The sequence below is a fragment of the Ylistrum balloti genome, unplaced genomic scaffold, assembly GCF_031769215.1.
Source record: "Ylistrum balloti isolate Yb309-2 unplaced genomic scaffold, AGI_CSIRO_Ybal_v1 Utg370042, whole genome shotgun sequence".
In the NCBI taxonomy this organism is placed as follows: Eukaryota; Metazoa; Mollusca; class Bivalvia; order Pectinida; family Pectinidae; genus Ylistrum; species Ylistrum balloti.
The window spans coordinates 1,411,522-1,436,640 of NW_026782099.1; the positions used below are offsets into that span (position 1 = coordinate 1,411,522).

A 25,119-nucleotide genomic window follows, 5' to 3' on the forward strand; every position below is an offset into this window, starting at 1 on the left:
AAGTTATCATTTCTTCGTTACAAACATATATTTTCATTAGTTTTTAGATGAAAATTAGTTGTGTCATTGTTTAGTTGAATCTTACACATGAATCTCCTTCATAGTCTCACATTTTTTTGGCGTGCTAGTATCGCATTTAGTATATCCTTACGTTGGACTTGCAAAAAATCACGGACTTGTTGCTTGAAAATTAATAAAGTGGTCTGATGTTGAGATGTCGAGACTTACTCTATATTATGCATTTTAATTGGATAGAAGCATGACCAAAGTAGAAAAAAACATCTTTTTAAAAATGCTGTTGTTATTCAATGTCTAATCATTTGTCCTTCTTTTCTTTAGCTTAATGGGTTACTTTAAGATAAAGTTAACAGTAGATGTTAAGGATCCCTTCCGATTTGAATCCTTGATCAAGAGTTTTCAGTTCCTCTGCTTTTTTTTATATCTGAATAGTTAAAACTTCCGTCGTTTATTTATGTGAATGGTTAAAGCTTCCATCGGGTTTTCTAAAAAAAATTATCTAATTGGTTGAAACTTCCGTTGGTTTTTTTATCTGGTCGGTTTTTTAGGTTTAATAAAAACTTTTGTTTCATGGTGTTCAATTTCAATAGTTAAAGAATTATTTATTACTTATTAGTATATTTCAAACATGCTTTGATGTTTCTCAATTCGCTCTATGGTCTATTATTTTTGTAAAAGTTCAAGCGAAATTGTTCCCCAACTCAGCATGCGTGGTTGACTGAGGTTATCCCTATCGTGTACGCCAACTTTATGTTCCTTCTTCTTTTTCTTCTTCTCCTCCTCCTCCTTCTTCTTCACCTCCTCCTCCTCTTCCTCCTCCTCCTCTCCTCCTCCTCCTCCTCCTCCTCCTCCTCCTCCTTCTTCTTCTTCTTCTTCTTCTTCTTCTTCTTCTGTGACACTTTTGTATTTTTTTGTAACATTTCTTTTACAGGTCGATGCAAAATGTCAATCCGATGAATTCCGTTAACGTTAGACGCCATTTTGAATTTTAAAAAAAGGTTGACAATTTGGTAAAAGTTATTTTACACCTACAATGTATATCAGTGTCTCATATTTCCTCAAATTGACGCAGGAAAAGTTTTTCCATATGTCCTCTACCATTTAGTGACATTTTCAACTTCATCAGAAAAAGAAAATGGCCGCCATGACGTCATTTCCTATTTTAACTTTAATTGCAATATCTTATCGACGTCTGAATGTATTGAATTCATCGTTGGATAAGTTATGTTAAACAACAAATTAATAACACTTCTCGGGAAACATTTTTAATGTCAACTTCCGTTTCTCAAGATGGGACAAATTTGAAAATTGCCATTTCGGGTGACACACTTTGAAAAACGTCTTCTCCAGTTCCACACTGTTTAGAGCCTTGATACTCAATATTTCGGAAGCTCTGGTCATAAACTATCAAGTTTGTTAATATAAATGACATTGACTCACTTTTAAGGTCACGTGTGTCAATTATATAAAATTCTTAAAATAGCATTTTCTCAGTAATCAAGAAGCACATGGTGATGAAAATTTGTCAGCAGCATACTGTGATCAATCGCTATAGAATGTATTAATACAATCTTGTTTTAAAATTGTACTTCCGGTTCTCGATTGGGGTCAAAGTCGAAAATTGATATTTTGGGTAACAAACTTCTTCTCAACTTCCACAAGGTCTAGAGCATTGATATTTCAAGTTTGATAATACATGTATAACTGACATTCATCCACTTTCAAGGTCACGTGATTCAATTATGTCAAAATCTTTAAATAGTATTTTCTTAATAAACGATAAGCACATGGTGATGAAATTTTGTCAGTAGTATACTGTGATCAGTGATCAGCTGATATTGAACAACTTGGATGTTGTGTATATGTGAAAAGTTCTCAGGTGGGGCACGCTACCCTTTCCTGTTATATTTGCTGCTGTAGACAACGCCAAAAGCAAGCAAATCATAGGACACCGAGAAGATTCATTGGAGCGAAAGACCTTGGGTTGATGTGATATTAAAACTAGAAAGCGAACATATTAGAAAAGGATAGGATGGAGGTTGGGACTAATGTGACACCAGGGGTTAATGTGACATCAGTGTTGTAACTGTGCATATATACGGTCGCGCCTAACCTCGCGATAGAAGGGATTTCCCTTTATCTGTGTCACTGAAACTAAATACCTTGAAGGATGAAATCGTGAAAATAAGTCTTCTTCTGATTCACAATATCTTCTTTGACTTGATCTTGTAAAGATCCCGCTCAGAAATCTAAATACACCTAGCGTTTATATTTTAATGTAGAGTACATGTAAATATTAGCCATTTAGAAATGTGCCTCTTCTGATGTTAGCACCGTAATGTATTGTTACATTCCATAACGCTACACCGCGAGGACTGTAATATATTAAATCAGCGCTGATCTAAAGTTTAAGTATCGTAAAACTTCCTGTTCCATATGCAATGAAATTAATTCCTTGTCCAGTCTTAATTAATTTATTTATTCATGTATCTATTCATTCATCTATTTAACGTTCACTATTACGGCCTTTCGGCTTTTCAATCAGGTCAATCTCAATCCGTTCCAAAATATATCTGCTTTGTATAAATTTAGAGTTGGCTCCCCTCGACTTCCTGTTTTCAGAGGAACGTGAAACGCAAGACTAGCGCTGTATTTTATCTAATTTCTTTTACATTGACTAGGTTATCAGACTATGTTCAGACGAAAATTATGTGCATTAGAGTACCAACAAGCAGACAATTTCGACCATGACAGTGAGTATTAACATTGCTATCACCTTCCAAAACTCCCAGTTTCTTAACATTTTCGTTTTGATATTTCTTGGAGCTTCTGGTCTCAGCTGCTGACATTCCACGAATACGTAGTTCAAATGAGATGTCTGATCTCTGTTGGGAATATGATCCTAAAAAACCATTAACACTGAATAATTGATTTGGAATATACTACTGACGAAAAATGATGTTAAAAGACAATAAATATTCGACCTTTCTTCTTTTCTTTTTGTGAAATTTGAGGAAATTAACGACATTGTTTGTATAACCTTCCCAATATTTTCTTTGCTGCAACATATTGAGAATACGATTGTACAGTTAATGTAGAAACATAAAAACTTTCATGAGAAATATATGAATTAGATATTTCATTGTAGATATAAAGTCATATTGATCAGTTGATTGATAGAAACCTGTATAGTTTGTGTGATACATAAAACGGACAGAAATACTACACATTTCATTCATTAATTATATGTTACGTAGAAGAAAACTTTTTTCTTACACATACACATGGCATGCATCTTCATAATTACAGATTGTTTTAGACTGAAAGTTTTATCAAAAACATTCTTTCTTTTAGATGAAAATGAGTTCAGGAATCTAATACTTTGGCTAGAAGACCAGAAAATTCGACATTATAAGATTGAGAACAGAACAGGGCTGAGGAACATCAATGGCGGTGACTGGTCAAAGGCTTTGCAAAGTGTAAAATTGATTTGTTTTTCTTTTTTTTCTTCTTTTTTTTTCATATCCAACTGCTATTTGATATTCAATTTTTGTTTTCATTTTAGATAGTAATTGATCACAAATAAAAGGCGTGAAATACATATAGTTCTAGGCTAAAAGTAGCTAATTGATTAAAGATGATGAAAAGTTGAAGAAGGTTCTTTAAATACCATTACAACTCTTTATTTTAGTACCTAGAAGAACTTGGTTGTCCATACCAGCTTGCTGAAAGGCCAGTTTTGATAGATTGGTTGCTAGGATATGCAGTACGTCTGGATTACGGAGACTCTGGTGAGTCTATGATAAGATGAAAAATATACCGTACATGTTTGTTGTGACAAATTTACATTACTGATACAATTTGATTGTGCAGCTATTAAATCTATTTTACTTTGCTGAATACTAAATGTTATGTTTTCAATTGACAGCTGACCAGTACAGGAACATAACACCAGATACTGTGAAAGCCAGATCTGCTGCACCTGCTGGATCTACAAACCCATTAGACAATTTAGACTGTGAGTTGAATATTTTAGGTACCTGAGAGTGAAGACTCATGTAATTCCATCTGCACTGACATTTAATTCTCATCTGTTTACCATCAATATTTTTGATCTCTTCAGATCAAGTCAAGTCATTTTAGTGAGGGCATGTGATGGAAACATATTAGGTACACTAGGGCATTTCTGTAGTATAACTTTTTGACTATAGGGCAATATAAACCTTTGATTTGAAAGTGAGCAGTGCTTTGAGATGGTTTACTGATCATAAGCAGATTAGTTGTGCTTAGTGGTGAATTTTTAAGTTGACAAGTTACTATTGTATTTGTGCAGATCTATCAATAATTTTCTGAATATGTTGTTGTGTATCATGTAAATTGTGCACAACTAAATATGGTTTTAGGCCATCTGTCATCAGATAGAGTACTGTTCAAATCACTCTTCTTCCATGGTTTGCATCATCTGTCTGTCCATAAACAATTCTTGCTAACACTATCAGTTGAGAAATACAAGATGAAAGTTTCATATGTGCATTCCCCTTGGTCTAGTTGTGCAATATTGTCAATTTTTGACAGTAATCAGAAATGAAAATGACTGACAGACAGCCATTATGGATACAGACAGATATAAAATGCTAGTGCTATTTCATTAAAAGTTCAAGATGAGCTATATTGATTCTAAAATTTCATGTGTAGGTTCTCTTCAGTCCCTAGTTGTGCCTTGGGACCGATCCGAAAATAGAAATGGTTGATAGGTGATCATCAAGGTTTTGACTGTTAAAGATTGTTATTGTTATTTCTTGAGATTCAGTGCAGTTTCACTTGGTTCCAAGTTGTGTGTTGTCTATTTTCGGACTGATCAGAAAGTCAAATGACTGACAGTTGGCCACCTTGAATTTTGAGTTTAAGATTGTTATCACACAATATGTTGAGAAGTTGTTCACAAAGTTGTAGGTTTGAGCTGAACTTTAGTCGACCATCAACCAATTTTCTGTTATGGAACTGATTGGAAAAACATAATGAGACACAATCAGCCATTTTGGATTGTGACCATAGCATCTTATTTATTTTGTGATCATACTAGATGGATCACTTCAAATATGTAGATTCCCTGACAATTTGGGAACTGATCAGGAAACAAAATTTCTAAAAAGCAGTCATCTTTGATTTTGACAGTCTCGTTAAAGTTATAGTGTATAGAAAATATCACTGCTATTATGATATTGTTGGCTTTTTTAAATTAATCAAAATATGAATACATTGAGGGTTTTTCATTTTTATGCCCCAGAAATCAAAGGTTGTGTTATGTCTTTCACGGTTCGTCTTTTTTAGGTTTTTCGTCAAATAATGTTACTGTTTGCTCTCTGATTTAAACAGAGTTTGATATATTACTTTATATCACATAAAATCTCAAATGAGTTTTATATTGGTCAGTCTGTCAACATTAATATTGGCAGAACTATGGGATTTTGAAGTCCTTCAAATAGATCACTTTTATTTTCAGTGAAATGACTTTATTTTCTACTATCAAATTTGAACAAATTTGGTTTGGTATATATTTCTTCATATCAATGAGATCTTGGATGATACAGTACTGATATTGGTCAAAATCTATGAACATTTGCCAGAGTAATGAGACTTTGAAATCCTTGAAATAAATTATTTCTTTGCTTCCTACAAATACTGTAACTTTAATTTTAACTGTCAGATTTAAACCCAATTTGGTATTTTACCTTGTATCAATATGGTCTCAGATGAGGATGATATTGGTCAAAATCTGACGAGTTGGCCAGATTATAGGACTTTAAATACTTTAAATAGGTCATTTGTTTGTTTACTATAACTGATTAAATTTTTAGTTTCAAGGTAAAATTTGAACCAGATTTGGTATAATGTTTTGTATCTAATAGATAATCTTTGCAATCTTTGACTTACTGAAAATGTCCCATCACCATAGTCTCCAGACCTAGGTATCTTATACTCTGTTAAGAAATCTTTGATTTATTGATAATGTCCCATCACCATAGTCTCCAGACCTAGGTATCTTATACTCTGTTAAGAAATCTTTGATTTATTGATAATGTCCCATCACCATAGTCTCCAGACCTAGGTTTCTTATACCCTGTTAAGAAATGTTTTCTTATTTATTGCATGTTTTTCTAATGACCTTCAACTCAATTGTATTAAATTTGCTACATTCACCTTAAATGTATTGCAAAAACGTTTTTCCGTTGAATGTCCTAGGCTTCCTGTTTGCTTAGCCATCATGAATGGCAGACCTTCAGGGTCATAGTGATTCTCAAATGTATTGAACTTTACTAATTGTTTTGTTATACACATAGATGCACATGGCTTTTACTTTTACACTTCTTTGGATATATCTTTGAGGTGTAGTTGAAGTCAAGTGCTAAAATTAACTAGGCTTGCAGTTTAAAAAACAATGTTGTCTTTATCAACAAGTTTATAAAATACATATATACCTTTTGTTACATTTCTTATAGAAAATACAAAAACAATACCATAATATAGTTTTTGAATATTCTTAATGTTCCCAGATCTGTAGTTCAAGAAATTAATAATTAAAATGAAATCTAAAATCCAGTACTTATAAACAACTATTTTCCCAGCATATTGATATTGAGGGTCACACTTTGTCAAGTGTTCTGTTCAAACGATCATAATTCCCACTTTCCTGTTGGTCCTTCAAGTGCAGATAAACTATATGTACATATATTTATTGTCTGGTGTTCAACAGAGTTGTGAAGCAAGTTATAGACATCACTTTTCCGACGGCATCAACATTTTTGTTAAACTTCAAATTGTTGAAATAAATACAAGTGCTAACATCACCAAACGTGCTGAATTGTTATATACTGAAAAGATAAAGAAACACAGTTTCTTTAATGGTAAAATATTTTGTGTTGAATATACATAGCCATAAGAATTCTAAGATGAATATTGGAGCACCTTACCTAATCCTTCAATAAATGTTAAAAATTTGTCATCTGTGTGTGACATTAAGCTTATCCACATCTAATGCTCCTAAATTACCAATATACTGTGACTGTACAAATGCATGCGTTTTATCCCTATGTAACAGAGGTCATTTTTCATCTCAGTGCCTCCGCTAGGAATCGAACCCGGGACCCCTGGCTTACTAGTCTGACGCTCAACCAATCGAGCTGAAGAGAAGTTCTCTCTAGCCGAGTGGTATGTTGCAGCTAGTATTTTACCAGGGTTACATACTCCACCTCCAGGAAATAACTCGTCCTCGAGTTTCCAGGGGTCACAGCGATGCTGGTTGGGCATGGCTAAGTACTAATCCCGGGTCCCTACATGGGCGCCAATGTAACAGAGATCATTTTTCATCTCAATGCCTCCGCCAGGAATCGAACCCGGGACCCCTGGCTTACTAGTCTGACGCTCAACCAATCGAGCTAAAGAGAAGTTCTCTCTAGCCGAGTGGTATATTGCGGCTAGTATTTTACCAGGGTTACACCTACAAACTAGTGTCAAGTTCTCACGCTCACCAACCTGATAGAGGACAGGCTCTCACAATGCTCATATAGCACTTAACATCAGGTTGCTGCTCATTTTAGGGTTCACAATTGACTATAAGTACGTTCATTTTACATCTCAATGCCACAGGAAGTGTTGATAACAAACTGACATGTAGACGTCCATGTGTAACATCACAACATAAGAATCACTTAAATAGGCACCCCCACTTGTGTGATAGGAGATTAATGGCAGCTGAATCTACCAATGGTAATGGTAACCATTAAATACACCCAAAACTGTGAGAAATAGACTATGAGAGGCGTCATATGTGATGATTGATGGCTCATATGCCCAGACGTATTTTCGTATCACCAGTCAAAGCACATGAAAGACAATAGGATTAAAAAGTGTAGGAAAATTCAACTCTCAAAATCATTAAATTCATAAAATTTGTATGATTTTACTTCTTGTTTACATTACTAGGATTCATGATTTTTTTTAATCAGTTAGTGTCTTGTTTACATTATGATTGTTGATACATGTATTGAACTGAACACATGTGTCATGATGTGGAAATTTGTTCCAAAACAAAAATCTCATACCTCTAAAGTTGACCATTTGAAATCGCAAAAAAACTGAAATATCTATACAATTATATTCCAGGTTGTATCAAAAAGTTATTTCATAATCATGGATGCGTATCCAGAGATGTACATCCATGAATAATTGAATATTGCCTCTTTGACAACACTGCCGAGTTCTCTACCTGATTATATTTTAGTGGTTGTAGAACTTAATTTTAAGGTCAAAGGTAAAACTTAAGAACCTTTCAACAGGTTCAGATTAAGATGAAAAAATGGTTATAAAGGGATATCTGTGTGAATCCCTGCTCAGGTATAGAGTTATATCTTTGTGAATCCCTGCTCAGGTGTAGAGGTATATCTGTGTGAAGCCCTGCTCAGGTGTAGAGGTATATCTGTGTGAATCCCTGCTCAGGTGTAGAGGTATATCTGTGTGAATCCCTGCTCAGGTGTAGAGGTATATCTTTGTGAATCCTGCTCAGATGTAGAGGTATATCTGTGTGAATCCCTGCTCAGGTGTAGAGGTATATCTGTGTGAATCCCTCCTCAGGTGTAGAGGTATATCTGTGTGAATCCCTGCTCAGGTATAGAGTTATATCTGTGTGAATCCCTGCTCAGGTGTAGAGGTATATCTGTGTGAATCCCTCCTCAGGTGTAGAGGTATATCTGTGTGAATCCCTGCTCAGGTGTAGAGGTATATCTGTGTGAATCCCTGCTCAGGTGTAGAGGTATATCTGTGTGAATCCCTGCTCAGGTGTAGAGGTATATCTGTGTGAATCCCTGCTCAGGTGTAGAGTTATATCTGTGTGAATCCCTGCTCAGGTGTAGAGTTATATCTGTGTGAATCCCTGCTCAGGTGTAGAGTTATATCTGTGTGAATCCCTGCTCAGGTGTAGAGGTATATCTGTGTGAATCCCTGCTCAGGTGTAGAGGTATATCTGTGTGAATCCCTGCTCAGGTGTAGAGTTATATCTGTGTGAATCCCTGCTCAGGTGTAGAGTTATATCTGTGTGAATCCCTGCTCAGGTGTAGAGGTATATCTGTGTGAATCCCTGCTCAGGTGTAGAGGTATATCTGTGTGAATCCCTGCTCAGGTGTAGAGTTATATCTGTGTGAATCCCTGCTCAGGTGTAGAGGTATATCTGTGTGAATCCCTGCTCAGGTGTAGAGTTATATCTGTGTGAATCCCTGCTCAGGTGTAGAGGTATATCTGTGTGAATCCCTGCTCAGGTATAGAGTTATATCTGTGTGAATCCCTGCTCAGGTGTAGAGGTATATCTGTGTGAATCCCTGCTCAGGTGTAGAGGTATATCTGTGTGAATCCCTGCTCAGGTATAGAGGTATATCTGTATGAATTCCTGCTCAGGTGTAGAGGTATATCTGTGTGAATCCCTCCTCAGGTGTAGAGGTATATCTGTATGAATCCCTGCTCAGGTGTAGAGGTATATCTCCTCAGGTGTAGAGGTATATCTGTGTGAATCCCTGCTCAGGTGTAGAGGTATATCTGTGTGAATCCCTGCTCAGGTGTAGAGGTATATCTGTATGAATCCCTGCTCAGGTGTAGAGGTATATCTGTGTGAATCCCTCCTCAGGTGTAGAGGTATATCTGTGTGAATCCCTGCTCAGGTGTAGAGGTATATCTGTGTGAATCCCTGCTCAGGTGTAGAGGTATATCTGTGTGAATCCCTGCTCAGGTGTAGAGGTATATCTGTGTGAATCCCTCCTCAGGTGTAGAGGTATATCTGTGTGAATCCCTGCTCAGGTGTAGAGGTATATCTGTGTGAATCCCTGCTCAGGTGTAGAGGTATATCTGTGTGAATCCCTGCTCAGGTGTAGAGGTATATCTGTGTGAATCCCTGCTCAGGTGTAGAGGTATATCTGTGTGAATCCCTGCTCAGGTGTAGAGTTATATCTGTGTGAATCCCTGCTCAGGTGTAGAGGTATATCTGTGTGAATCCCTGCTCAGGTGTAGAGGTATATCTGTGTGAATCCCTGCTCAGGTGTAGAGGTATATCTGTGTGAATCCCTGCTCAGGTGTAGAGTTATATCTGTGTGTAATGCTCAGGTGTAGAGGTATATCTGTGTGAATCCCTGCTCAGGTGTAGAGGTATATCTGTGTGAATCCCTGCTCAGGTGTAGAGTTATATCTGTGTGAATCCCTGCTCAGGTGTAGAGGTATATCTGTGTGAATCCCTGCTCAGGTGTAGAGGTATATCTCAGGTAGAGGTATATCTGTGTGAATCCCTGCTCAGGTGTAGAGGTATATCTGTGTGAATCCCTGCTCAGGTGTAGAGGTATATCTGTGTGAATCCCTGCTCAGGTGTAGAGGTATATCTGTGTGAATCCCTGCTCAGGTGTAGAGGTATATCTGTGTGAATCCCTGCTCAGGTGTAGAGGTATATCTGTATGAATCCCTGCTCAGGTGTAGAGGTATATCTGCTCAGGTGTAGAGGTATATCTGTGTGATCCCTGCTCAGGTGTAGAGGTATATCTGTGTGAATCCCTGCTCAGGTGTAGAGGTATATCTGTGTGAATCAGGTGTAGAGGTATATCTGTGTGAATCCTCTCCTCAGGTGTAGAGGTATATCTGTGTGAATCCCTGCTCAGGTGTAGAGGTATCTATGTTTGAATCCCTGCTAAGGTGTAGAGGTATATCTGTGTGAATCCCTGCTCAGGTGTAGAGGTATATCTGTGTGTCAGGTGTGTATATCTGTGTGAATCCCTGCTCAGGTGTAGAGGTATATCTGTGTGAATCCCTGCTCAGGTGTAGAGGTATATCTGTGTGAATCCCTGCTCAGGTGTAGAGGTATATCTGTGTGAATCCCTGCTCAGGTGTAGAGGTATATCTGTGTGAATCCCTGCTCAGGTGTAGAGGTATATCTGTGTGAATCCCTGCTCAGGTGTAGAGGTATATCTGTGTGAATCCCTGCTCAGGTGTAGAGGTATATCTGTGTGAATCCCTGCTCAGGTGTAGAGGTATATCTGTGTGAATCTGTGTGAATCCCTGCTCAGGTGTAGAGGTATATCTGTGTGAATCCCTGCTCAGGTGTAGAGGTATATCTGTGTGAATCCCTGCTCAGGTGTAGAGGTATATCTGTGTGAATCCCTGCTCAGGTGTGTGAGGTATATCTGTATATCTCAGGTGTAGAGGTATATCTGTGTGAATCCCTGCTCAGGTGTAGAGGTATATCTGTGTGAATCCCTGCTCAGGTGTAGAGGTATATCTGTGTGAATCCCTGCTCAGGTGTAGAGGTATATCTGTGTGAATCCCTGCTCAGGTGTAGAGGTATATCTGTGTGAATCCCTGCTCAGGTGTAGAGGTATATCTGTGTGAATCCCTGCTCAGGTGTAGAGGTATATCTGTGTGAATCCCTGCTCAGGTGTAGAGGTATATCTGTATGAATCTCAGGTGTAGAGGTATATCTGTGTGAATCCCAGGTGTAGAGGTATATCTGTGTGAATCCCTGCTCAGGTGTAGAGGTATATCTGTGTGAATCCCTGCTCAGGTGTAGAGGTATATCTGTGTGAATCCCTGCTCAGGTGTAGAGGTATATCTGTGTGAATCCCAGCTCAGGTGTAGAGGTATATCTGTGTGAATCCCTGCTCAGGTGTAGAGGTATATCTGTGTGTATCCCTGCTCAGGTGTAGAGGTATATCTGTGTGAATCCCTGCTCAGGTGTAGAGGTATATCTGTGTGAATCCCTGCTCAGGTGTAGAGGTATATCTGTGTGAATTCCTGCTCAGGTGTAGAGGTATATCTGTGTGAATCCCTGCTCAGGTGTAGAGGTATATCTGTGTGAATCCCTGCTCAGGTGTAGAGGTATATCTGTGTGAATCCCTGCTCAGGTGTAGAGGTATATCTGTGTGAATCCCTCCTCAGGTGTAGAGGTATATCTGTATGAATTCCTCCTCAGGTGTAGAGGTATATCTGTGTGAATCCCTGCTCAGGTGTAGATATCTGTGTGTAATCCCTGCTCAGGTGTAGAGGTATATCTGTATGAATCCCTGCTCAGGTGTAGAGGTATATCTGTGTGAATTCCTGCTCAGGTGTAGAGGTATATCTGTATGAATTCCTGCTCAGGTGTAGAGGTATATCTGTGTGAATCCCTCCTCAGGTGTAGAGGTATATCTGTATGAATTCCTGCTCAGGTGTAGAGGTATATCTGTATGAATTCCTGCTCAGGTGTAGAGGTATATCTGTATGAATACCTGCTCAGGTGTAGAGGTATATCTGTATGAATAATTCCTGCTCAGGTGTAGAGGTATATCTGTATGAATTCCTGCTCAGGTGTAGAGGTATATCTGTATGAATTCCTGCTCAGGTGTAGAGGTATATCTGTATGAATTCCTGCTCAGGTGTAGAGGTATATCTGTATGAATCCCTGCTCAGGTGTAGAGGTATATCTGTATGAATTCCTGCTCAGGTGTAGAGGTATATCTGTATGAATCCCTGCTCAGGTGTAGAGGTATATCTGTATGAATTCCTGCTCAGGTGTAGAGGTATATCTGTATGAATTCCTGCTCAGGTGTAGAGGTATATCTGTGTGAATATCCTGCTCAGGTGTAGAGTATATCTGTATCTCAGGTGTAGAGGTATATCTGTATGAATTCCTGCTCAGGTGTAGAGGTATATCTGTATGAATTCCTGCTCAGGTGTAGAGGTATATCTGTATGAATTCCTGCTCAGGTGTAGAGGTATATCTGTGTGAATTCCTGCTCAGGTGTAGAGGTATATCTGTATGAATTCCTGCTCAGGTGTAGAGGTATATCTGTGTGAATTCCTGCTCAGGTGTAGAGGTATATCTGTGTGAATCCCTGCTCAGGTGTAGAGGTATATCTGTGTGAATTCCTGCTCAGGTGTAGAGGTATATCTGTGTGAATCCCTGCTCAGGTGTAGAGGTATATCTGTGTGAATTCCTGCTCAGGTGTAGAGGTATATCTGTGTGAATTCCTGCTCAGGTGTAGAGGTATATCTGTGTGAATTCCTGCTCAGGTGTAGAGGTATATCTGTGTGAATCCCTGCTCAGGTGTAGAGGTATATCTGTGTGAATCCCTGCTCAGGTGTAGAGGTATATCTGTATGAATTCCTGCTCAGGTGTAGAGGTATATCTGTGTGAATCCCTGCTCAGGTGTAGAGGTATATCTGTGTGAATTCCTGCTCAGGTGTAGAGGTATATCTGTATGAATTCCTCCTCAGGTGTAGAGGTATATCTGTGTGAATCCCTGCTCAGGTGTAGAGGTATATCTGTATGAATCCCTCCTCAGGTGTAGAGGTATATCTGTGTGAATTCCTGCTCAGGTGTTTGGATGTATCTATATGAGCCTCTGCTCATAAGTATTTCTTTTATAAATTTTAAGCGACATGATACAATTTGTATTTTTTTATCAAAGTTTTCTTGTTTTTCAGTCAATGATGCTGATTTTAAAGCAGGAGTTGCCTCCCTTTCCATGATTCTCAAAGTTCCTCCACATGCTGACCACCTAGAACAACTTAAGGTAAAGTGTATTTAATAAGAACAGTGAAAATAGCTTTTACAAGGTAGTTATGACCTATACGAAGCACCCTAAGATCAACCTAAGGTGAGAAATATGAGATAAACCATTCTGGAGCTACTTATACATGTATTTGTCAAAACTAGTTTGTTGATACCAATTACCACATCTTGTTGATATCAATAACCACATCATGTTGATATCAATAACCACATCATGTTGATATCAATTACCACATCATGTTGATATCAATTACCACATCATGTTGATATCAATTATCACATCATGTTGATATCAATTACCACATCATGTTGATATCAATAACCACATCATGTTGATATCAATTACCACATCATGTTGATATCAATTACCACATCAATATCAATAACCACATCATGTTGATATCAATTACCACATCATGTTGATATCAATTACCACATCATGTTGATATCAATTACCACATCATGTTGATATCAATAACCACATCATGTTGATATCAATAACCACATCATGTTGATATCAATTACCACATCATGTTGATATCAATTACCACATCATGTTGATATCAATAACCACATCATGTTGATATCAATTACCACATCATGTTGATATCAATTACCACATCATGTTGATATCAATTACCACATCATGTTGATATCAATAACCACATCATGTTGATATCAATTACCACATCATGTTGATATCAATTACCACATCATGTTGATATCAATTACCACATCATGTTGATATCAATTACCACATCATGTTGGTTGTTCTGTTTTCAAATGTACCAGTTCCATTATTTCACATGATTTATTGAAACTTGATTATAATTGTTAAAGAAGTTGACAAGGATTTCAAACTTTTCAGGCCATATGTTTACTGGTTAAAGACAGGCTGTCAAAAGAGGCTATAGCAAAAGCCACATCACAACCAAAGGTAAAGTTTTATTGATTAACATTAAACAATCAAAAGAAAAGTATGTTTGATTAAACTGATGATCTATAAGAGTTATACATGATGAAATTATTTAACTTTAAACGTTGAAGAAATTAAGACGATTCTGCCATGTAATGGTTTACACCAGATATAAGATATAGTACAAACAGTGTATTACTTTAGATAACTGTTTGACTAATTCATTACAGTTTACTTCAGAAATGCTTCCAGATAACAATGAGTTTATTTTGAACCCTGAAATTGGAAACTACAGTAAAGTTACAAGGATTTTCTCATTTTTAGATATATCAATAGCTGTCATAGTTGGCTTAACGTTTTATAAGAATGATCTGATATCACTACGTAATTTTCTTGTGTGAAATAGCCAGGCCTTGTTGGTTGAAAATAAGCAGCAGAAAAGTATGTCATTGAGACAGACTGAATTAGGTCAGGAATAATGCTGATTAATCCAGTGCCTATAAAGTAAAAGCGTTTGTAGTATACTGTTAATTTACTAGAATTTGATGTCTATTGGCTGCTCTATGTTTACAGGGAGTACAAGTACCATTAGATAAAACAGAGCTAGGATTTGAAACTGGAGGTAAGGATCATTTTAATATCAGTTTTACTTCAAATCAAGTCCATTTTGAGGAGTAGTTTTATAAGTATATCAATGTAAAACATTTTTATCAGTTTTCAGTGTAGTTGAAAATCAATTTGTTTAATTGAAAAGAAATGTATGGCTTGTGAACTTAGACTTTTTTGAAAACTAAATTGTTAAAATGAAAAACGTACTTAGTATATGTCTTTCAAATGTGATGATTAATATTTACAGATTATATCATCAATGAAGCTGCCAAAATTGTAAGGTTATTGCATATAAAGGACTTAAGAGATTTGCAGACACAGATTAACGCTGCGATAGTAGGGGTACAAACCATCACGGCCAATCCCAAAACTGACAGCAGACTCGGAAAAGTTGGCAGAATGTAAACATGGCTTAATCTAAAGCCCAGCTCATTGCCGAAGTCTAGAAGAGACTGAAATCCTTGTAAAATTGTGAAAGGAACTGGAGATTCACAAAAGGTTTTCATTTTGTGTAGAACTGGTGCTGTTGCCACATCATCACTTATAATTCCTATAGATCATTGCAATGGACAATTTGTAAAGTCCAATTTGTCTGATCCTGAACTGGGATAATTACTCATAAGTTAGTACAGAGTAATGTACTATCTTTAAGTTCAGAGTTTTGAGTGACGAGAGAATCATGCCCTGTATAACCTGCAATAAATTATTTGTTCAAGAAACTTTTAAAGTGCTAATTATACCGCAAGATTGACAATGTGACATTGTATATTGTAATAAAACTATATACAGTACATTTTCAACTCCATGTTGATCTTTAATTTCAAAAGAAAATGTGATAAATCTAGAGTATCAATCAGTTCATTTATGGATATAGGTGTTAAATACTTTGTTATGACACAAACAAAAGGGTTAGGACCTTTCTTGTTCATCTTGGATTCCTTAACTTCAATAAATCCATAATACAAGGCTTTAATGCCGGCTCTGCTAGTTGCTTAACCAAACTTTTATCAAAGCAATTATAGTTTTGGACATAAAAGGACAGTATTTTACTAAAATAGAAAATCTTGGAATGATGGAATTTTAAGATTAGTGGCATAACCATATGAACTTAGATGATCCCTCATTCAAAATTAATCTTGACATGCTACCATTTTGGATTCTGACTTTGAAAGATTGTTATCCCTATTTCTTGAGAACATCAACACATATCTTTCTCAAATTTCATGTGTAGGTTTCCCTTTATCCATAATTTGGTCTGTTTGATTTTGGTACAGTTAGAAAACAAAATGGCCAAGAGGTGGCTATCTTGGATTTTGACTTTGTAAGTTTGCAATCTTTCTTTTACAAATTCCGTGTGTAGGTATTCTGTTGGTGCCTAGTTGTGCTTGTTCGATTTTGGGATTGATGATAATAACACCAATGGCCTCCAGGCGACCATTTTGGATTTAACAGTTAAAGATTATCACGGCTATTTCTGCAAAGGAATGTTCTCATTCTTAACATTAAGTGCAAAAACAGAGATTAGAAAAGGCAGGCATCAGGATCCCTGTGTGACCTCTGGTAGAGTCGTATAGTTATGTTCTATGACCTGGGCTCGTTTTATTTAGATTTATATGCACACTTAAATCAAAGAATTGAGATATGGTAAAAAAAAATGACAGTTTCCTTGAACGACGTCATATGCATAATGCGCATCTGCAGGTTGTTACAATTTATACACTTGAAAAGTTTCCTTAGCATTAGTAGTTTTCTGATAAAATTCGCGGAAACCCAATAAAAAAACCCCCAAAAAAACAGATGATTTACCGTGTCAGGACCCTGCTCTTTAATATAGCTAATTCAAATTTTGGGATCTTGCTCCTGGTCTCCGGGGGTCAAATTAATCTCATTTCTTTAAAAAAAGTGATTGCTCCCTCCAACATTTGTTTCACATCAAATATGGTTAAATCAACTTAGACAGCAAGTGTAATATAATTTCATTCCGTTTAATTCCCCCTTCGGAGCCCCTTCTCATTCCGCCATCAGGTTCTATGACACAAATGAAAACGAAAATTCCAAACATCGCTGTGTTTGTTTCATATTTAGACTCTGCAAGTCATGTAGTAAAAAAAAACCAGAAGTACTTGTTCCCTCTCGACAATATTAGCTAGTTGACTCGAGGATGTCGTAAGGCAATGTTTGAAACTTTCCTTGTGTGCGAAATAAGTTGATATGCGATTCCAGAAAAAAATCAAGTCACAAGAGGAATTTTGAACGGCAATGGGTCTGTTAAAAGTTATTTAAATATGATACCAAAATACGTCATATTTTACAAAAATGTGGTCTTTACAGTCCAGTGCTAGACCGTTTCATGCGTGAGGCCATGTAGTTTTTATAAAGCTGCAGCTTCAGGTTAAATGTAACCGTTGCTTTGTTTAAAACAACAATGAAATGGATATCTTTCTAATCACGTGTGTACGACATTTGACTTGGTTGTTGAAATTTAAGTACCGCTTCCGCCGAAAGATTGCCGACACAGAATACAGCAGACAAGGAAGTTTTTCTAGTGAATGAATCGGACTTACATTACTTATATGGTGTCCGGTATGTTTTGCGACCTATCCTATCAATTTGGTTATATCCACACCGAACAGTTCGGCATAGAAAGGGACTATGTCTCGGAAGGGCGGATGTTCTGAGGAAACAAGGATATATCTAAACAATCGAGCGAACTGCAGCCATAAAACAGACTTATAGGACAATAGCGGTCATCCCAGTTTCAAATTCTTGTAGTGTGTTGTGTGTATCACATTTCACTTGTTGTTGCAGTCAACGGGTCGATGCAAATCATGACGTCCTCAAACCACACGAAAAATATCACAACGGTTGTCAACGACGCCGACGTGCTATTGAATGACTGGAACGCAAGACTAGCTGGTCTGTTCATACCTCTGGACGTGTTTTTCATTTTCACTATGGTCATTGGTTTCTTTGGCAACATTATAGTATTCATTGTTTACCGGTTTTGTATGAAAGGAAAAATTAACGATCGCTTCTTCATTCCTTTGCTAGCTTTCATGGACGCATTGGTGTGTTTGGTGGGACCCCTTATATCCCTTATACTCAGCATCAGACCCGTCACCTTCTATGGGAATGCAATTTGCAAAATATCAATATTCGTTTTCCGGATCACGTTGAACTCGTCCGTTCTACTCATGTTAGTAATAGCTGTTCAGAGATTCAGTAAAGTTTGTCGTCCATTCGGAAGAAAATACGACATACGACGCTGTAAAAATGATGCCACTATCAGTATAAGTGTGGCTATTGTAATGGCCATCCCTAACTGTATTTTCTTCGGAGAAATTCCCGTACGTAGTGTGATAAAAAACACCACCGTGACTGGTTACCGATGTGGATTTCGGACACAGGAGTCTGAATCGCTGAATTTAGCCATATACTATTACCAAGTTCTGTGTTTTGTTGTGGTGGTAGGCATTGTGATAGCCCTAGTAGTGATGTATTCGTGTGTCGCTCAGAAAATTTACATTCAGGTTAAACGGGTGGAGCACTCTCGCGCCACCAGCATGACCTCTGGTTCGGAAAGCGACAGTCCATATCCGTCCTCAACACCAAATAGCTGCAATAGTGGTACAAAGCATCGGACATCTCAACCAATGCTGGACTGTGAAATTTCAGCTAGGCAAAATATGATAAGACCTAGCAGATCCCTTGCGTCTCGAGAGTCACGTAGTTGTCCAACGTCTCCGACATCTCCCACCGGCAGCATGTCAAAGCCTCGGTTTAAACAGAAACGAGCACGATCAGTGAGTAGGCGCTACACGATCCTATTCATGGCGATCTCAGGACTTTTTGTGTTGTCCTATCTGCCGACATTGGTAGCCAACGTGTTTTCCAAGGAATTGTGGGACTCGCCATCATTTTGGATAAACATGTCGGACGAACAAATACAAACGTATACCTACTTGTTCTTTACCTACTTTATAAATCATATCGCGAATCCTTTCTTTTATGGATTTTTCGATTCTTCGTTCCGCCGAAATGTGATAAAGTCTTGCCGATGTAGATGTTTGCAGTATAAATTTGGATAATGGAACATTGTTTATGAATTTCTTGACAAGCATGAGCCACGAAAATGAGGACCATCATATTTCACCGACGTTGTAAATGTCCAATTACAAATCCAAACATCTACAAAGCGATCTAAATAAACTAAGTCATTAAAATGTAACTTTTTATTAATTAAAATATTACTGACATACAATCTAGTTTACTGAATGTTCTTGTTTCTGTGACGTGTTCTTCATGGTTACTATTAATTTGTCTTACCTTATATGTTCCTGGTTACTGTTTGATGTGTATGTGATGTTCCTGGTTACTGTATGTTGTGTATGTGATGTTCCTGGTTACTGTATGTTGTGTATGTGATGTTCCTGGTTACTGTATGTTGTGTATGTGATGTTCCTGGTTACTGTTCTTTGTGTATGTGATGTTCCTGGTTACTGTATGTTGTGTATGTGATGTTCCTGGTTACTGTTTGATGTGTATGTGATGTTCCTGGTTACTGTATGTTGTGTATGTGATGTTCCTGGTTACTGTTTATTGTGTATGTGATGTTCCTGATTACTGTTTGTTGTGTATGTGATGTTCCTGGTTACTGTTTGTTGTGTATGTGATGTTCCTGGTTACTGTTCTTTGTGTATGTGATGTTCCTGGTTACTGTATGTTGTGTATGTGATGTTCCTGGTTACTGTTTGTTGTGTATGTGATGTTCCTGGTTACTGTTTGTTGTGTATGTGATGTTCCTGGTTACTGTATGTTGTGTATGTGATGTTCCTGGTTACTGTATGTTGTGTATGTGATGTTCCTGGTTACTGTTTGATGTGTATGTGATGTTCCTGGTTACTGTATGTTGTTTATGTGATGTTCCTGGTTACTGTATGTTGTGTATGTGATGTTCCTGGTTACTGTATGTTGTGTATGTGATGTTCCTGGTTACTGTTCTTTGTGTATGTGATGTTCCTGGTTACTGTTTGTTGTGTATGTGATGTTCCTGGTTACTGTTCCTTGTGTATGTGATGTTCCTGGTTACTGTTTGTTGTGTATGTGATGTTCCTGGTTACTGTTCTTTGTGTATGTGATGTTCCTGGTTACTGTATGTTGTTTATGTGATGTTCCTGGTTACTGTTTGTTGTGTATGTGATGTTCCTGGTTACTGTTTGTTGTGTATGTGATGTTCCTGGTTACTGTTTGTTGTGTATGTGATGTTCCTGGTTACTGTTTGTTGTGTATGTGATGTTCCTGGTTACTGTTTGTTGTGTATGTGATGTTCCTGGTTACTGTTTGTTGTGTATGTGATGTTCCTGGTTACTGTTTGTTGTGTATGTGATGTTCCTGGTTACTGTTTGTTGTGTATGTGATGTTCCTGGTTACTGTTTGTTGTGTATGTGATGATCCTGGTTACTGTATGTTGTGTATGTGATGTTCCTGGTTACTGTGTATGTGATGTTCCTGGTTACTGTTTGTTGTGTATGTGATGTTCTTGGTTACTGTATGTTGTTTATGTGATGTTCCTGGTTACTGTATGTTGTTTATGTGATGTTCCTGGTTACTGTTTGTTGTGTATGTGATGTTCCTGGTTACTGTTTGTTGTGTATGTGATGTTCCTGGTTACTGTTTGTTGTGTATGTGATGTTCCTGGTTACTGTATGTTGTTTATGTGATGTTCCTGGTTACTGTATGTTGTGTATGTGATGTTCCTGGTTACTGTTTGTTGTGTATGTGATGTTCCTGGTTACTGTTTGTTGTGTATGTGATGATCCTGGTTACTGTATGTTGTGTATGTGATGTTCCTGGTTACTGTGTATGTGATGTTCCTGGTTACTGTTTGTTGTGTATGTGATGATCCTGGTTACTGTATGTTGTTTATGTGATGTTCCTGGTTACTGTATGTGGTGTATGTGATGTTCCTTGTTACTGTTTGTTGTGTATGTGATGTTCCTGGTTACTGTATGTTGTTTATGTGATGTTCCTGGTTACTGTATGTTGTGTATGTAATGTTCCTGGTTACTGTATGTTGTTTATGTGAGGTTCCTGGTTACTGTATGTTGTTTATGTGATGTTCCTGGTTACTGTTTGTTGTGTATGTGATGATCCTAGTTACTGTGTATGTGATGTTCCTGGTTACTGTGTATGTGATGTTCCTGGTTACTGTTTGTTGTGTATGTGATGTTCTTGGTTACTGTATGTTGTTTATGTGATGTTCCTGGTTACTGTGTATGTGATGTTCCTGGTTACTGTTTGTTGTGTATGTGATGTTCTTGGTTACTGTATGTTGTTTATGTGATGTTCCTGGTTACTGTATGTTGTTTATGTGATGTTCCTGGTTACTATTTGTTGTGTATGTGATGTTCTTGGTTACTGTATGTTGTGTATGTGATGTTCTTGGTTACTGTATGTTGTTTATGTGATGTTCCTGGTTACTGTATGTTGTTTATGTGATGTTCCTGGTTACTGTTTGTTGTGTATGTGATGTTCTTGGTTACTGTTTGTTGTGTATGTGATGTTCCTGGTTACTGTGTTATGTGATGTTCCTGGTTACTGTTTGTTGTGTATGTGATGTTCCTGGTTACTGTTTGTTGTGTATGTGATGTTCCTGGTTACTGTTTGTTGTGTATGTGATGTTCCTGGTTACTGTGTTATGTGATGTTCCTGGTTACTGTTTGTTGTGTATGTGATGTTCCTGGTTACTGTGTTATGTGATGTTCCTGGTTACTGTTTGTTGTGTATGTGATGTTCCTGGTTACTGTTTGTTGTGTATGTGATGTTCCTGGTTACTGTTTGTTGTGTATGTGATGTTCCTGGTTACTGTTTGTTGTGTATGTGATGTTCCTGGTTACTGTTTGTTGTGTATGTGATGTTCCTGGTTACTGTTTGTTGTGTATGTGATGTTCCTGGTTACTGTATGTTGTGTATGTGATGTTCCTGGTTACTGTATGTTGTGTATGTGATGTTCCTGGTTACTGTTTGTTGTATATGTGATGATCCTGGTTACTGTGTAGGTGATGTTCCTGGTTACTGTTTGTTGTGTATGTGATGATCCTGGTTACTGTATGTTGTGTATGTGATGTTCCTGGTTACTGTATGTTGTTTATGTGATGTTCCTGGTTACTGTTTGTTGTGTATGTGATGTTCCTGGTTACTGTTTGTTGTGTATGTGATGTTCCTGGTTACTGTTTGTTGTGTATGTGATGTTCCTGGTTACTGTTTGTTGTGTATGTGATGTTCCTGGTTACTGTATGTTGTTTATGTGATGTTCCTGGTTACTGTTTGTTGTGTATGTGATGTTCCTGGTTACTGTTTGTTGTGTATGTGATGTTCCCGGTTACTCTGTGTTGTCTGTTTGATGTTCCTTAATAGCATCACGGAAATGAGTTTCATGTTTTGTTCCTATCACTCACACTTATGACTGATTTGTGTGTCATTCCTGTTGTGTCACACAAGACAATGTTCAATCTGGTATTGGTTTTGCATCATACCAGACAATTTCCCCTCGTGGTGTTCTTCTAGGCCCAAACAAAATGCTTTACCAATGTTGTACTTCTAGGCCCACATAAGACACTTTACCCATGTTGTACTTCTAGGCCCACATAAGACTCTTTACCCGTGTTGTACTTCTAGGCCCACAGAAGACGCTTTACCAATGTTGAACTTCTTGACCCACACAAAACTGTTACCCTTGTTGTACTTCTAGGCACACATATGACACTTTACCAATGTTGTACTTCTAAACCCACAGAAGAAGCTATACCAATGTTGTACTTCTAGGCCCACACAAGATATTTTATCAATGTTGTACTTCTAGGCCCACACAAGACTCTTTAACCATATTGTACTTCTAGGTCCATACAAGACACTTTACCCATGTTGTATATCTAGGACAACACAAGATGCTTCACCAATGTTGTATTTCTAGTTACACAACACACTTTACCCTTGTTGTACTTATAGTCCCAAACAATATAATTGCCTATGTTATCTTTACTAACACAAAAGCTTCCCCCCTCACCGACATACATATTTCTGATGGTTTTCCAATCTTCTCACTTAGAAGATTGACTTCAGTTGTGTTCACATCAACCCACAAGTTTCTAATGAGGTTCCTTTCTTCTCACTGCGGAATTAACTTTGGTGGTGTTACTCTCTCCTGTTACATTAAACACTCCATACACAAACGACTATTCTCTTTGTCCCCTGTATCATAAATATCAGTTCCCTGTTGTGTCCACTCATCCCACATATCTGATTGTTCCCTGTAGTGGTTTCCTATCCTACGTCAGTGATTGTTCCCTGTAGTGTTTTCCTATCCTACGTCAGTGATTGTACCCTGTAGGGTATTCCTATCCTACGTCAGTGATTGTACCCTGTAGTGTTTTTCTATCCTACGTCAGTGATTGTACCCTGTAGTGATTTCCTATCCTACGTCAGTGATTGTTCCCTGTAGTGATTTCCTATCCTACGTCAGTGATTGTTCCCTGTAGTGATTTCCTATCCTACGTCATTGATTGTTCCCTGTAGTGTTTTCCTATCCTACGTCAGTGATTGTACCCTGTAGTGTTTTCCTATCCTACGTCAGTGATTGTACCCTGTAGTGATTTCCTATCCTACGTCAGTGATTGTTCCCTGTAGTGTTTTCCTATCCTACGTCAGTGATTGTTCCCTGTAGTGTTTTCCTATCCTACGTCAGTGATTGTTCCCTGTAGTGATTTCCTATCCTACGTCAGTGATTGTTCCCTGTAGTGATTTCCTATCCTACGTCAGTGATTGTTCCCTGTAGTGATTTCCTATCCTACGTCAGTGATTGTTCCCTGTAGTGTTTTCCTATCCTACGTCAGTGATTGTTCCCTGTAGTGTTTTCCTATCCTACGTCAGTGATTGTTCCCTGTAGTGTTTTCCTATCCTACGTCAGTGATTGTTCCCTGTAGTGTGTTCCTATCCTACGTCAGTGATTGTTCCCTGTAGTGTTTTCCTATCCTACATATCTGATTGTTTCCCTTTTCTCACTAAGAATATTGACTAATGTAGAGTTTCCTCTCCTAACGTCTGCCTCACGTATGTGACTATTCCTGGTGCGGTGTTCCCTTTGTCTGATATGAGTGGTTGTTCCCTGTTGTGTTCCACTCTTCATGAATAATTTTTTGTACCAGTGTTATTCCACATTACATGAATAAGTATCTGCTCTCTCTGGTGTTCCACTCATTATGAATAAAACTCTGTTCCCTGTGGTGTTCAACTCTCCGTGAATAAGTGTCTGTTCCCTGTGATGTTCTACTTTCCATCAACAAGGATAAGTTCCTTATAACGTTCCACTTTCCATGAATAAATGTCTGTTCCCTGTGGTGTTCCATTCTCTTGAATAAGTATATGTTCCCTGTGGCTTTCAACTTTCCATAAATAAGTATCTGTTCCCTATAGTGTTCCAAACTCCATGAATTTGTGTCTGTTCCCTGTGGTGTTTTACTCTCCATGAATAAGTATCTGTTCCCTATAGTGTTCCAAACTCCATGAATAAATGTCTGTTCCCTGTGGTGTTCCATTCTCCTAAATAAGTATCTGTTCCCTGCGGCGTTCAACTTTCCATAAATAAGTATCTGTTCCCTATAGTGTTCCAAACTCCATGAATTTGTGTCTGTTCCCTGTGGTGTTTCACTCTCCTTACATAAGTAACTGTTCCCCTCTCCTAACATACAGTAGGTAAGTGGTCCCAGCTGTGTTTCTCTCTCCTTATACAAGCGACCGTTCCCTCTTGTGTTCACCCTATTCCTACACTAGTGATTGTTCCGAGTTGTTTCCCTTTCCTAACATTAGTGACAGATCCCAGTAGTGTTCACATCTCCTGACACAAGTGACTGTTAACATTAGTGACCAAGTAGTGTTCCCATCTCCTGACACAAGTGACTGTTAATATTAGTGACCCATCCTACTAGTGTTCACATCTCCTGAC

The 25,119-nt window shown here is 37.8% G+C and overlaps 2 protein-coding genes across 2 annotated transcripts; both read left to right on the plus strand.

Moving 5' to 3' along the window:
• The first annotated feature begins 2,647 nt into the window (after nt 1-2,647).
• Nucleotides 2,648-15,919, plus strand: LOC132549090 (RNA transcription, translation and transport factor protein-like). Its single transcript, XM_060213007.1, has 8 exons — nt 2,648-2,771; nt 3,373-3,497; nt 3,710-3,809; nt 3,947-4,036; nt 13,507-13,595; nt 14,463-14,531; nt 15,084-15,132; nt 15,367-15,919. Exons 1-8 carry the CDS (start codon nt 2,711-2,713, stop codon nt 15,522-15,524), a joined length of 741 nt encoding a protein of 246 aa, XP_060068990.1. The 5' UTR covers nt 2,648-2,710; the 3' UTR covers nt 15,525-15,919.
• A 1,719-nt stretch (nt 15,920-17,638) lies between these two features.
• LOC132549107 (gastrin/cholecystokinin type B receptor-like) lies at nt 17,639-19,380 on the plus strand. Its single transcript, XM_060213024.1, has one exon. It carries the CDS (start codon nt 17,939-17,941, stop codon nt 19,205-19,207), a length of 1,269 nt encoding a protein of 422 aa, XP_060069007.1. The 5' UTR covers nt 17,639-17,938; the 3' UTR covers nt 19,208-19,380.
• The last annotated feature ends 5,739 nt before the right edge of the window (nt 19,381-25,119 follow it).